The sequence below is a fragment of the Tachysurus vachellii genome, chromosome 16, assembly GCF_030014155.1.
Source record: "Tachysurus vachellii isolate PV-2020 chromosome 16, HZAU_Pvac_v1, whole genome shotgun sequence".
In the NCBI taxonomy this organism is placed as follows: domain Eukaryota; kingdom Metazoa; phylum Chordata; class Actinopteri; order Siluriformes; family Bagridae; genus Tachysurus; species Tachysurus vachellii.
This window is the reverse complement of record NC_083475.1, coordinates 19858183-19872254: the sequence shown is the minus strand read 5'-3', so window position 1 is coordinate 19872254 and position 14072 is coordinate 19858183. Positions and strand designations below refer to the sequence as shown.

The following is a 14072-nucleotide window of genomic DNA, read 5'->3' as shown; positions in this document are numbered from 1 at the left end:
TCATTTAACCAGTAAGTGCTTTACCCTCAGTCCAGCAGAACCAGGAGGTCCAGTTCGACCTGGTCGTCCCGGTACACCGGGTATGCCATCTGTTCCTGGAAGACCCTGAAGACAAATTACACAAAGTCCACACTGATAAACCCTGATAAATCTGCAGTATATCACTGTATATATTCACTTACAGTTTTACTTACATATATGAGAGTAAAATATATAATACACATGTACATTTATATATATTCTGTATCTACAGTACACACATACACACACAGATATATATATATGGCTGTATATCTGCACATATATTAGATGGTTAGATGCTAACTCCATTTCATATTTCATTGCTTTGTACCCATATTAACCCAAGTTAATAAAGTTGAATCTAATCTAATGTAATCTAATCTATTGTAATCTATTATAATCTAAAAACACAAATTAATTAAAATGATATACATTACTCATCTCTTACTTAAAACATGCCTTGTTTAGTCTCGGTTGAGTTTTCCTTTAATTATAATAGTTTTTTTTCTTTCTGACTATATAGATATATTAATGACCAAAAACCTATATAATCGATGATATGGTGAAGGAGATGTTTATATAATATTTATGGAATATATTTCACACCACTAAAAGCAACTATAAAAGGATAAAAAGTTGACAAGTTGATCCTGAATACATTTTTTTTATACTAATCATAGGCGAATTTTTGTGATATAAGAGGAATAAAACATTTCAGGGTGTGTTTTTAATGAACTTTGGTGTGGTAACATTATCAGTGATTAATATCAGATAGGAGGATAAGAGGATGATCCCAGGGGTTTTTATTTAACATACAGTGAAAGTTTTAACTTAAGTTTGTTCAAGGATCGAATCCAATAACAACCAATAGGTCTGAAACACTCACTCACTCTCACACATTTTCTACCGCTTATCCGAACTACCTCGGGTCACAGGGAGCCTGTGCCTATCTCAGGCGTCATCGGGCATCAAGGCAGGATACACCCTGGACGGAGTGCCAACCCATCACAGGGCACACACACACTCTCATTCACTCACACAATCACACGCTACGGACAATTTTCCAGAGATGCCAATCAACCTACCATGCATGTCTTTGGACCAGGGGAGGAAACCGGAGTACCCGGGAGAAACCCCCGAGGCACGAGGAGAACATGCAAACTCCACACACACAAGGTGGAGGTGGGAATCGAACCCCCAACCCTGGAGGTGTGAAGCGAACGTGCTAACCACTAAGCCACCGTGCCCCCAGGTCTGAAACAATAATACTAATAATGGCAGACACTCTTTAATCAACAAAACAAGCTGCAACCGAATCCCATAATTAAAAGCTCTGAACATAACGATCCAAGTCACTAAGAAGAGAGTGTACACGTTTTATATTAAGTTTTGGTGCACGATGTTACTCACCCTCTCTCCTTTCTCCCCTTTAGTCTTTAAGGTGAACGGATCGTAATCATCACCGTCTACCTTCGGGCGCTGTGAATCGGAATCAAATGTGAATTAAGGTAGGAGATACTATAGGAAACACTATGAATACTAATCATCTAAATCCTAACGTACCAGACCGCCGTGTCCGAACGCGTCCCCCTGTGAGTTGACGGAGGTTATTACAGTATATTTCTATATAGATATACTATATAAAATTAGATATGATTGATTCATTAATGAAGTAACGTAACGAACCTTTTCTCCTTTTTGACCCTGTATAAGAAAATTCAGGAAATCTTAATTAGATTAGATTAAAATGACAAGTTTAGAGGATCGAATAGGTGCCGTATCGGATATTATACCTTGCACTGGATTGGACAGGGACCCTCGGGCTTGGAAACAGACACCGGGTCAGTGGTTTGTATGTCCAGTTGGGCAGGCTATGGATAAAGCGATGGAAGAAAATAGTCACTTACATCAACAAACACGTCTCAAGCTTAAGATCAGGTCATGAAAAAAAAGTAAATATGAAATGTCTCCTATTTTGTTATTATAACAGAAAGCAGAAAAGTGTAAATAAAAAGTAATCTCTTAACAAATATTATTCCTCATTCACCATCATATACATTCTTTAAATTTGACTGAAACGCTAATCATTTACAGCATTTAGCAGACACCCTTACCAGAGCAACTTACTTTTTTTTTTTTATCTCATTTTTATACAACTGAGCAATTGAGGATTAAGGGCCTTGCTCAGGTGTCCAGAAGTGGCAACTTGGTGGACTTAGGAACTCACAACCTTCTGATTGGTAGCCCAACACCTAATGCACTAGGCTACCACATCCCACATCACTTGGAGTGAATTACCACTTGCAGGACAGTTGATGACAGATTAGGGTTGCCAGATTGGGTTCGTTTCAAAATATACTTACAAGATCATTTTTATAGCGACTAATCGGAATGAAAATTAAAAATTAAATTCAATTATTTTCTGCAAAATGCAGACAGTAAGACTATGATGCACAGAAAAGTTTGAGAGAAGGTTAGCTGGGTTATGGACTGGATAATATCTGTACATCAGAGATACATTTCTCATTTAAGGGGAAAATTTGTCCTATTTCAATCGTCCAAATTTCTGAGAAGGTTTCAGGTTTTATATTTTCTGAGATTTCAAATTTCTGGAAAGTTTTCAGATGGTGAATAGTTTTCTGAGACCTGGCAACCCTGGTTAATAATATTACCTCGAACGCAGTTGAACCACAGCAGAGCTTAGTGGTTAAGGTGTTTGGACTGATCCACCAAGCTGAATTACTTAGTTGTATAGGAAATGGGATTAAATGTAAATCGCTCTGGATTAAGGGCATCTGTTACATGCTGTATAAATAAATAACGTGCTTTTCTGCTATGACAATTGTCAGCCTCACTCAAAAACTAGGATTCTAGGCTCCTCAGTGGATCATGCCTTGACCTTCAGTAACACAAACTCTATTTTCCAACACAATTGATTAGCATAATGTATAAATTTGTGTATACGGTGCATATCGTGTTGTCTGTTCGATAACGAATTACCTCTTTATGGTGCCGAAACTCGGACATCAGAGCCTCGCTGCAGATGCTGCTGATCAGCTCTCTCTCGATGGAGGGAAGATCATCAAACTCAGCAGCGAAGAAGACGTTCTTATAGGTGGTCGCTGAAGCTATTTTTTTAAGTTCTTGAACGTCAGCATTTGCGATACCAATGGCCAGCACACTTACTCCTAAAACACACGTCAAGGAAACGGACATGCTCAGTACTTTATTCTATTGTTTCCGGTACATTTGTGCAAATGTGTATTTAAAATCTTTCCTGTGTGATCATTTTATGTACTATGTAGTCATGATATTTTTTATTTCTGGATTATTTTTCTGTCTTACTGGTGCTTTTTTGTCCAATTCAACATTCAAACAAACAAACAAACAAACAGCATTATTGTAAATGTAAATTAGTCAATTTGGCTAAATCTAACATTTACATTATAAATACAACACAACGTAAATACAACGTAAGAGAGCCAATGTAGATGAAAGTGTCGAGCAGGTTGAGATCTTGTAATGACACAAAGCATGCAATATTGACCTAGAACATGTGCTACTCTGGAGGGTGGTTCAACATCATCCTGGGCTTTCCCATCTGTCACCAGGACCAGTACGTGAGGAGCATTCTGCCTCATCCCCAGAGACTCCCGGAACAACTCCCTGAGAACATAACTGATCCCTCGACCTACACATACAAAACAAAAAGAGCATGAACACGGCATGTGTATCAGACTTTTTTTTTAGCTTACATGTAATGTGTGTATGTATTCACCTGTTTTGGTGTTTCCCCCTCCGTAGTGAACCTGCCTGAGAGCTTTTAGCACAGAGCTGCGATCTCTATGTGTGTTAAGGCTGAACTCGATCCTGGGCTGATCACTGTAGTGAACCACAGCTATCTGAGAAAACAAGCACAAATCCGGACCAGTGCTGTAATTAGATGCTAATAATGGATATTTTTAATATCCCCCCTTGACCCTAATTGCCCCAGGGGCACTGCATCAAGGCTGACCCTGAGCTCTGACCCCAACCGCCAAACTTGAGATATGCGAGGAAACAATTCCACTGTGCTGCAATGTATCTGTGACAAAATAATCTCTTCTATTCTAATGCATAAATCTTTATCTCATCACAGACACTTTTCCACCATGCCACCAGAGGGCGACCTTCTGTGAGTTCTAGAGTCTCTTATTTGTTTGTTCGTTTAATTTCCTCTCGTTTCCTATTTGTGCCGATTACACAGAGTAAAACATATAAAGAATTGTACAGAAGCTTTTTAACGTTTTTTTATGTTATCTGATGCGGATTTGATTTTATATCTCAGAGGGTTTGCAGACAACCGTGCTGTATGGTTTAGAGACAGTGTCACTGAAGAAGAGACAGGAGTCAGAGCTAGAGGTAGCCGAACTGAAGATGTTGAGGTTCTCTTTGGGAGTGACAAGATTGGACAGGATTAGGAACGAGTACATCAGAGGGACAGCTCATGTTGGACGTTTGGGGGACAAAGTTAGGGAGGCCAGATTAAGATGGTTTGGACATGTTCAGAGGAGGGAGAGTGAGTATATTGGTAGGGGAATGTTGGACATGGAGCTGCCAGGCAGGAGGCAAAGAGGAAGGCTAAAGAGGAGGTATATGGATGTAATTAATGAGGATATGAAGCTAGTGGGTGCAAGTGTTGAGGATGCAGAAGATAGGGATAGGTGGAGAGAGATGATTCACTGTGGCGACCCCTGAAGGGAAAAGCCGAAAGAAGAAGAAGAAGAGGGTTTGCAGACAACGGAGAGAAATGAAGCTGAGTATATCTATCGTATCGTGAGCTGGACTGAATTTGAGCCAGTTGCTCCAGTTTCTCCATCACCTTTGTCACCCATATCAACAAGGGTTCTTACACGGTTCCTTTAAATCTTCAGGACAGTGGAGTAAGAAACTGCAGGGTTGTTTTTTTTTTGTATTTAAATCATATTAAGAACTGAAAATATTTTTTTATATAATAAAATGTCTTTCTATATTTATATATATATATATATATATATATATATATATATATATATATATATATATATATATATATATATATATATATATATATATATATATGGTCTTACCTGTGTGCCTTGTGGCCCGATTACAGGGAAATAAGTCACAATCCTAAACAGGAAGTCCTTCAGCTTTCCAAAGTTATTAGAACCGATGCTCCAGGACTCATCAACCAGAAACACAATGTCTGCTTTCACCCTGCCACACACTGAGACACATATGCAGTGTAGAACTTATTAAAATATAATGTCAGACCTTACACATCACTGTGGAGTAAATGAATGAGAAACTCCTTTCTGCTCAGCGCTCACAGCGAAATTAATGACATGATATATTTTTCATTTGTTTAAAAAAAAAAAGTGCTTGTATTTTAAAAGTCTCTGTCTCTCCAAACCATGCCACCACCAATTTTCTAAAATTGCCATTTTTTAAAAGCTTACTGCTCACAGTTCACTGCACAAAAGCAGAAAATAACCCAGCCTGAACAGGAAATGGTGCAGCTGCTCCAGAGTTCTTACATAAGTGCTTTTGGATTAAAAGCAACACATTAACTTAGATTTGCATTTACGTGCATATTTTCATACCCGCTAATTAAACGTTTTAAGTAGCTCAGAGTTCGACGTGTATTTGCGTCAGCGAGAATCGTCACGTATAAACGTTTACCGGGTCCGGATGGGGGACTAGAGAGAGAGGTTTGGTCTCTAGATGCAGTGGAGAAGGTGGTTATTCTTTGGGAGGTTTTAGTGACGGTCAGGTTTGGCTTGGTTGTAGGTCTCTGAGTAGTGCTGGTCTTGCTGGTGTCGTTGCTGGCTGTAGTGTTGATGCTGAACTCTTTGCTTGCTGGAACAGGGGCTGATGTTGCAGGCTGGGCAGGAATGAGGTGGAAGGCACCTACTGTATAATCACACACATATAACATGTCAGTGACAAGTTTACTCCTATGTCCAGAAGTACAGGGTACAACATGAAATGCTTGCATTTTCTTCCATAACCAGACTGACACAATCTATTGCACAGTAAGTAACATGACCGGTAAGTATCGCATTATATACTGTAAAATAAACTTAGTATAATTTAAAGCACATAATTAAACCTTAAGAACCGCTACTAACTGATTAAAGCTAATTATAGGTATAGGTATGCTATGTGCACCTTCCTGGATAAACTATACATCCTAATAGTACAAGGAAAAGTAAACTATGTCCAGGTCAATACACTACACTTTGTCTGTCTGATACATTTTTATCATTATTATATTCAAATCTTTAACCATCGTTATCTCTTACCGATCCGTTTGGTAACCGTCGTCACGGGACCCTCTACCTCTCCGTAGAGGGGCCGGATGTTGAAGATGTAAGTTCTTCCATACTGCAGGTTTTTTATCTTAAATGAGGTGAAACCAGGTCCCAATTTTTCAGTGGTACTCTGGAGCTCTGTAGGAGGCGGTGAAGGGGATTATTTATAGGGGCTATTTATGAAATGCTGTATCCTGGTCACAGTAGTAGTGGATCTTAAGCGTATCCCAGGAACACTGGACTTTAGGTATGAATACACACTGGAGTGGATGCTAGTCCATCACAAGGTTCAACTATAGTGTTAACACACACTATTGGCTATTTTGTGTAGCCAAACCATCTATTAGCATGTTTTAGGGTTATGCAGTGAATTGAAGAAACCTGGAGGAACATACAGTAAGTAGGCACAAAAAGAGTCTACATGAAACAACTTTTAATTTAGAAATAAAAAAGAACTCGAAAACTTTCATACCTATACAAAATTAAGTTACCACAGAATTGGCAGGGATTTGCCCGATCTTTGGTCAGCATTTTTGCTTGTTTTTTATTTGGGTGTTTTTTTAAGCTTAATCTACTTTTGAATGATGGTAAATAAAGGGCATTTTGACACCTTAAAAAAAGAATAAACTACACACAAAAACAACTGTAAAACATTATTAACTTACATAGTATAAAATATCATCCAGTACATCTAGTTTTCTTACACATCTCAAAAACGTGCTAGCCGGTGGATTAGCTATGCTAAATTACCCTTACTTCAAATGTGAATGTGTGTATGTGCATTGTGTCATGAGATAAACTATCCCATTCAAAATGTATTCAAACCTCATGCCCAGAGTTCACAGTTTTCCAAGTGTTTGACTCCGGATCCATCGCGTGTCTGACCGGAATAAAGCACTTCCTGAAAATGAATGAACGACTGAACCGTTCCACTACACAGACTCAGTTCCTCTAATGTTGTGCCTAGTTTTCAACAGTAAAACGCTATAAAACGTGTAAGGATGCCTGATCAGATAGTAAACCTAGCTGTAATGGAGATCAGACCTGATATATGTCTCCAGGAGAGAAGATACCCAGAAGCTCCTGTAACTCTGGTCCAGTTGAGTGCAGCGCTATTGTCAGTGATGTTCACAGCACTGAAACCGTTCACTTTAGGAAGATCCACTGTAACGCAAAACCAAAGTAAATATTACTAAACAATGTTACTCTACCTTCAGACCTGTTATGTGCTTTTCCATTTTTTTTTAAATACAGACAACAAACAGGCTCACAGGTCCGTGCGGTGACTGTAGCTGAACTTCCTTCCCGATCCCTGACTAAAGAGGAAACCTGGATCTTGTAGGCGGAGCTGGCTGGCAGTCTGGTGATGGTGTACGATGTGATGGATGAGGAAACGGTCGCACTCTGTTTTTCTCCACCTGACAAGAAAAAAAAAAGATAGACATGCAAAATTATAAAGGATGGCATGTTATCGAAGACTACACTAGATCTGATGATACTTAAAGAGCTTTCTGGGGGAAAAGAAAAGTCTGCTATCTGTTTTTGAACTCGTTACCTACTAATCACTAACACAGAACCTTTTTCCAGACTCGGTACCTACCATTAAATGGGGTCCAGCTGATTTTGTAGTTGGTAACTCCAGGTGTTTTCCTCCAAGATAGACTAAAAGAGTTTACTCCGATATCGACCACCTTCAGTTCCTTTACTGTCTCAATTTGCTCTGAATCAATCGAAGAAGCTGCTGTTACAAAGAAAACATAGTCATATAGCATGTTTATTTATTCGTTCATTCATTTGTTGTGTGCAATTTCCCTGCTCTTCTAATTCCTGGACAATCCAATCCAAACCTCTATCTCCGGTTATAGATTCCGTGTCCTCCTGGGGACATCCAGTTATAGGTGTCCTCCTGGGGAATTCCCAAACAGTCACAAACTAACTGTGAGATACAGTTTAATATTTTTTATAAGAGATCCTAGATCTGTCCTAGGTCTCAGTGCGGTAAGACATGTATGATATTTCGCTAGCAGGTGCTAACTTGGAGCAACTTTGTAACGTGTCCAAACCTCCCAAGCTGAATCCTCACAATTCAAAAGATTCCAAGGTTCTTATGGACTGGAGCTCTTCAGCCTATCACAGTGAGTAAGCTAGCAACCCTCTCTCATTTCCATCACCTGTAGGCTAGCAACATTATTGTTGGTCGCTACCCGTAGCTCATGACCACTGGTGAGAACATACTGTAGATTGACCATTAATCAGAGAGTTTTGTACATAAAATAGACAGTCCACTGTGGTGGGGGCCCCCCCCCCCCCCCAAAAAAAAAAAAAAAAAAAAAAAAAAGTTGTTGTTTGGTAAGGATCACTGACCTGAAGTATTTTTTTAATTTCTATTTATTAATTTGTGTGTGTGTGTTTGCGAGAGAGAGAGAGAGAGAGAGAGAGAGAGAGAGAGAGAGAGAGATTATGACTGGTGTTGTTTAATGTAAGTGTTTGTTACCTTTTTGGACTCCTTTATCATTTGTAATGTTGCTCCCATATAAAACAGTTCAGCACAAGCCCAGACATTTTTAGGGTCATGATTGAGGACAATGTCCCGTCCAGAGACAAGCTGTTTCGTGTTGAGGTTTTGTTCAAACCGACTATCGAAAATACCCTCTGTAATGTATATGTTTTTTATTCATTGGTTGTTGCGTTAAATCTTACCCAGATACAATAGTGCTATTTTCTGATTGGCTATTGTGTAGCCTCTTTTTTTGATTGACTGATAAGTGTCAGGCTCGACTAAGACCTAAGACGCGCTTGGTTCCTGCCCGGTTCCATAGAGACAGCGGTGCGGACTGATACATTTTGGGCGCTGAGGCATATTAAATATATGATAAATAGTCAAAAGGTTTTTATGCGTGAGAAATATGATGTGTGGCGGGAGAGCGTGAGAAAAGACCCAAATGCGTGACTGTCACTCTCAATGCGTGACACTTGACAGCCCTGCTAACACTACTGCTAGAGAACACATCCATATATATGTTTATTATAATTCCCAGTAACTACTGTATTCAGAAGAAATTGTTAAGACACTAAATAGTTATAGCTACTACTTGCAAAAAATAAAAATAAATAAAAAAATATTATGTAAACAATCTTGACAATTTTGCTTGCTTACTGGCTGCAGGTTCTCAGAAAGCTTGTAGTTCGTTTATGAAAGCCAATTATGTAGATTTCCAAACTGCTTCTGTGATCTTAAACCCAGCTAGATGAATATGTCATGATCTAAGGATGGTTTCATACTGGTTTTTTTTGTTTTCACTTTGCTGTGATTTGTTTCTGAGTTCCCAGGTTCTGTGTCGGTCTGCGTTCAAATTCATTAGATCTAACAAACCCTGGTGCATTAGCGTTCATCTTATGTCAGGGCTGTCAAGTGTCACGCATTGAGAGTGACAGTCACACATTTGGGTCTTTTGTCACACTCTCCCACCACGCATTGTATTTCTCACGCATAAAAACTTTTTGACTATTTATCATATATTTAATATGCCTCAGCGCCCAAAATGTATCAGTCCGCACCGCTGTCTCTATGGAACCGGGCAGGAACCAAGCGCGTCTCAGTTCTTAGTCGCTTAGACACTTATCAGCCAATCAAAAAAAGAGGCTACACAATAGCCAATCAGAAAATAGCACTATTGTATCTGGGTAAGATTTAACGCAGCAACCAATGAATAAAAAAACATATACATTACAGAGGGTATTTTCGATAGTCGGTTTGAACAAAACCTCAACACGAAACAGCTTGTCTCTGGACGGGACATTGTCCTCAATCATGACCCTAAAAAATGTCTGGGCTTGAGCCGAACTGTTTTATATGGGAGCAACATTACAAATGATAAAGGAGTCCAAAAAGGTAACAAACACTTACAATAAACAACACCAGTCATAATCTCTCTCTCTCTCTCGCTCTCTCTCTCTCTCTCTCTCACACACACACACACACACACACACACACACACACAAATTAAGTGGAAATTAAACAAATACTTTGTATTTTGTTAAATTGAGGTCAGTGATCCTTACCAAACACAACAACTCCCCCATTATTGTTTTTATATATATATATATATATATTTCCGTGTTTGTTTTAAAACTTGAGAGCCCTGTCTTATGTCATCACAACCAACTCCATGTGACATTATAAATGGTAAGGCACGTCTCTTTTTTGCGTTACGGAAACTAATGACAAGGTCTTCGCCGTATGTGACTCGTGAGGTCGACAATCCAGTTCACAAAGCCCTGAGTTCACAAGTTCGCCTCTTTTCAAATGTAGAACAACAATTTTTTTTTTAAAGTTTTTAAAAAGTAACAGCGACACTCATCCGGTTGGCTAAAAATAACGACAGTCTGCTGGAGAAGGTTCTAATAATGGACTTAACAGCAAGTTAACAGCATGCTTCTGTTTAAAAAAAAAAAAAAAAGTAAATCCGGTCCAAACAAAGATATTTTGAATAACTGTGTTGTCGAGGTGGGGGGTGGGGTGGTGATCTACCAAATAAACTTGTCTTGTTAAAAAATACAGCAGTATAGATGCGACTAAAAATGTCTTGGATAGCTGGCTTCCCTTTTTTCCCAGTGTGCAGCACATCCAACACATCAGCATAGGATGAGATGATAACAGTAATGCTGACAGACGTCCCACACACACACACACACACACACACACACACACACACACGCGCATGCACACACGCAGAGGGAACAAAAGTTAAAATACATGGTGCCATAGACAGCTGCAGCTTGAACTTAGAGACTAAAAATACAGGAGGTGTCTATCAATCAGGGCATTTCTGTTGGAACAGCAGGCGGAACCTGTCCTCGTCCTTCCTGTCTGTGTGTGAAACCCGCAATTAACCGATCGGCTTTTTCCTCTTATGGCTTTGTTAAGTAAGAGCTGTCACCCAGTCATTCATCGTGCACTGATGCGCACATAAGTGACACGCGTCCTGATATGCTGAGACATCTTATGAGAGCACTAAGTAGACAGGAACGTCCTGAAGGGGGCTTAATACTGTACATCCACCTCCGTCGTCTGTATAGGACACAAGGTCGACTCCTAGGACGTGTGTGCATGGTGTGGTACGTATTAATCATTAACGTTGTCACTAGCTAATAGCTAGGTGAGATTTCCTTGAGGGTTATACACAATGGTGGTGTCGAGACACAGCAGGTGAATTATTTTCCTATAAATCAGTAGTATCAGTGCACACAAGTGTGTTATTTCTTACGTATTTTTATTTTGTACTTCGGATACATGCGAAAGAAACAAGAGTAAAGTGTGCGACACGAGCGTCTACACGTCTTTCGTTTGTACTGAGCGTGACGGTACCTGTTATCTGTGTGAGAGAGATTTCTGGCCCCTCCATGTTCCCGTACAGAGCGTGGATGCTGACGGTGTACAGCGTGTTTGGCTGGAGGCCGGTGATGCTTTGATGTAAAACGCTATGATCCACATATCGGCTTTGTGCGCTTACTCCCTCTGAGACAGAAACACACACACACACACACACACACACACACATAGCAGCAGTGTACATGTGACAGAGGAGGTCATTTTGTTTTAATGAAACAGTCATGCATGCAAGTGGAAGTGGTGAAGGTGAGATTTTACCTGAGCTCCAGGTGAGTTTATACTCAGTGGCTCCTACAATGGCGCTCCATTCCACGCTTACGGAAGAACTTGTGTAAGATATCACCTTGAAATTAGACACATAGCCAAGGGGAGCTGTGGACAAGTAAAGAACACAGACGTGAATCTCAGGTTATTTGTGTTATACCTTACTTTATGTGTATTCTATAGACGACACCGGTGATCGAGGTTCTTAAAGTCAAATACAGTCCGTTTCTAAGGGAAAGAGATTGCAGAGATGGGGGACTCGAGTCATATGGCTTGACTCGAGTCAGACTTAAGTCGCAAATTTGAGACTTGAGACTTGCTTGGCAAATACAGGGATGCGGTAGCCTAGTGGTTAAGGTGTTGGGCTACCAATCGGAAGGTTGTGAGTTCGATTCCTACGTCCACCAAGCTGCCACTGCTGGGCCCCTGAGGAAGGCCCTTAACCCTCAATTGCTCAGTTGTATAAAAAAGAGATAAAATGTAAGTCGCTCTGGATAAGGGCGTCTGCTAAATGCTGTAAATGTAAATGTTAAAAAAAGACTCGTCTTGACTTTGACTTGACATTCATGACTTCGGACTTGAGTTAAATGACAGAGATGGGGGACTCGACTTGACTCGAGTCAGACTTACAGTAAGTCGCAAATTTGAGACTTGCTTGACAAATATTAAAAAAAGACTCGACTCGACTTGACTTTGACTCGAGACTTATTTGTGACTTGCACATGTGTGACTTACTCCCACCTCTGAGAGATTGTACACACCGTACACTGAATAATAATTAATGATCAGGATCGATGAAGCATTTCACATAAGCTAATATTGAACACGTTACAAAAAAGAGAGAAAATTGGCATCGGTGAAACAGAATAAAAAACCAAAACAAATCTAAAAACAATAATAATAATAATAATAATAATAATGATAGTAATGATTAATTCCCCTTTGTTTACACAGCTGCATCGTTCTATTGTGTTGCCACAGTAAATACACCCTGCTGTATGCGAAGGCATTTTTGTTTCACCTCTCCAACTTTTAGCTGTTTCCGGTTATGAGTCAGGCCACCAAATTTAGCTTTGCGTCATAATAACGGTGGCCTAAAAACTATTATTTCATGGCAGAAACAGTCCCACTGGCTTATCTTCTGTGACAACTGTTATTGCTCTACACCCTACATCAACCTTTTTTTTTGTAATTTATTTTTGTAGGTTGTTGGTTACTGGTGACAAATGTTTGAATGTCATTGGGTTTTTTTTTTTTGGAAAAAAAAGAAAAAGTTAAATAAATCTCTGTTTCATAATTCAGAGTTATAGGTATATAAGATTTAAACACTGCTGAAAAGATTTAAGGGAACACACACACTTTAGATCTCTATGAAGGAATATTCAAGTTGAAAATCTCCACTTATAGACAATGTGTAATTCGTTAAGAACAAAAATGATGTGACAATGGAAACCAAAATCATCAACTGAGGTTGTTAAAGGATGAATTGAGGACTGGATTCAAAATCGCACCAAAAATCAAGGACAAAAATTAAAAAATCCTGTCTGATCTAACTGTAATGACTCATAACGTAAGTCAGTAGTGTGTATGGCCAACCTGTATACACTGACAACATCCTGAGGCACACGGAGAAGGGCATCGATGAGCTCCTGGACCGTCTGTGATGCAACTTGGATGCTCTGATACATAACATCCCAGAGGTTCTCAATTAGATTCGATCTGGGGAAAGTGAGGGCTAGTCGATGCCTTTGTCATCTAGAGACTGCCGACACTCTCTGGCCACATGAGGACAGGCATTGTTTTGGATCAGGAGGAACCTCTGGTCCACTCCACCAGCATACGGTCATTGGTCCACTACACCGACACGGGCGTCTGTGCAAAGCTCTGAGGTTATTCTTCTGCAGCCCGTCACTGACCCACGGCCAAACCGGTCATGCTGGACGATGCTGCAGGCAGCATAACATTCCCCACAGCATCAGCAGACTCTTTCACCTCTGCCACATCTGCTCATTGTGAGCCTGCTCTCATCTGTGAAGAGAATCGGGTGCCGATATTTGACC

At 39.9% G+C, this 14072-nt stretch overlaps 1 protein-coding gene across 1 annotated transcript in view; it reads right to left on the bottom strand.

Annotated features, from left to right (window-relative positions):
- Positions 1–14072, bottom strand: part of col7a1l (collagen type VII alpha 1-like) — a 100252-nt gene that overhangs the window by 57764 nt on the left and 28416 nt on the right. The window contains exons 16-31 of the mRNA XM_060890108.1: positions 12007–12120; positions 11725–11874; positions 7957–8097; positions 7628–7774; positions 7401–7520; positions 6348–6494; positions 5725–5955; positions 5130–5269; positions 3800–3923; positions 3569–3712; positions 3022–3209; positions 1815–1892; positions 1708–1725; positions 1585–1611; positions 1432–1500; positions 25–105 (exon numbers count right to left, since the gene is read on the bottom strand). Of these exons, the coding sequence (XP_060746091.1) occupies positions 25–105; positions 1432–1500; positions 1585–1611; positions 1708–1725; positions 1815–1892; positions 3022–3209; positions 3569–3712; positions 3800–3923; positions 5130–5269; positions 5725–5955; positions 6348–6494; positions 7401–7520; positions 7628–7774; positions 7957–8097; positions 11725–11874; positions 12007–12120 (1919 nt within the window). The remainder of the gene's footprint in view (positions 1–24; positions 106–1431; positions 1501–1584; positions 1612–1707; positions 1726–1814; positions 1893–3021; positions 3210–3568; positions 3713–3799; positions 3924–5129; positions 5270–5724; positions 5956–6347; positions 6495–7400; positions 7521–7627; positions 7775–7956; positions 8098–11724; positions 11875–12006; positions 12121–14072) is intronic.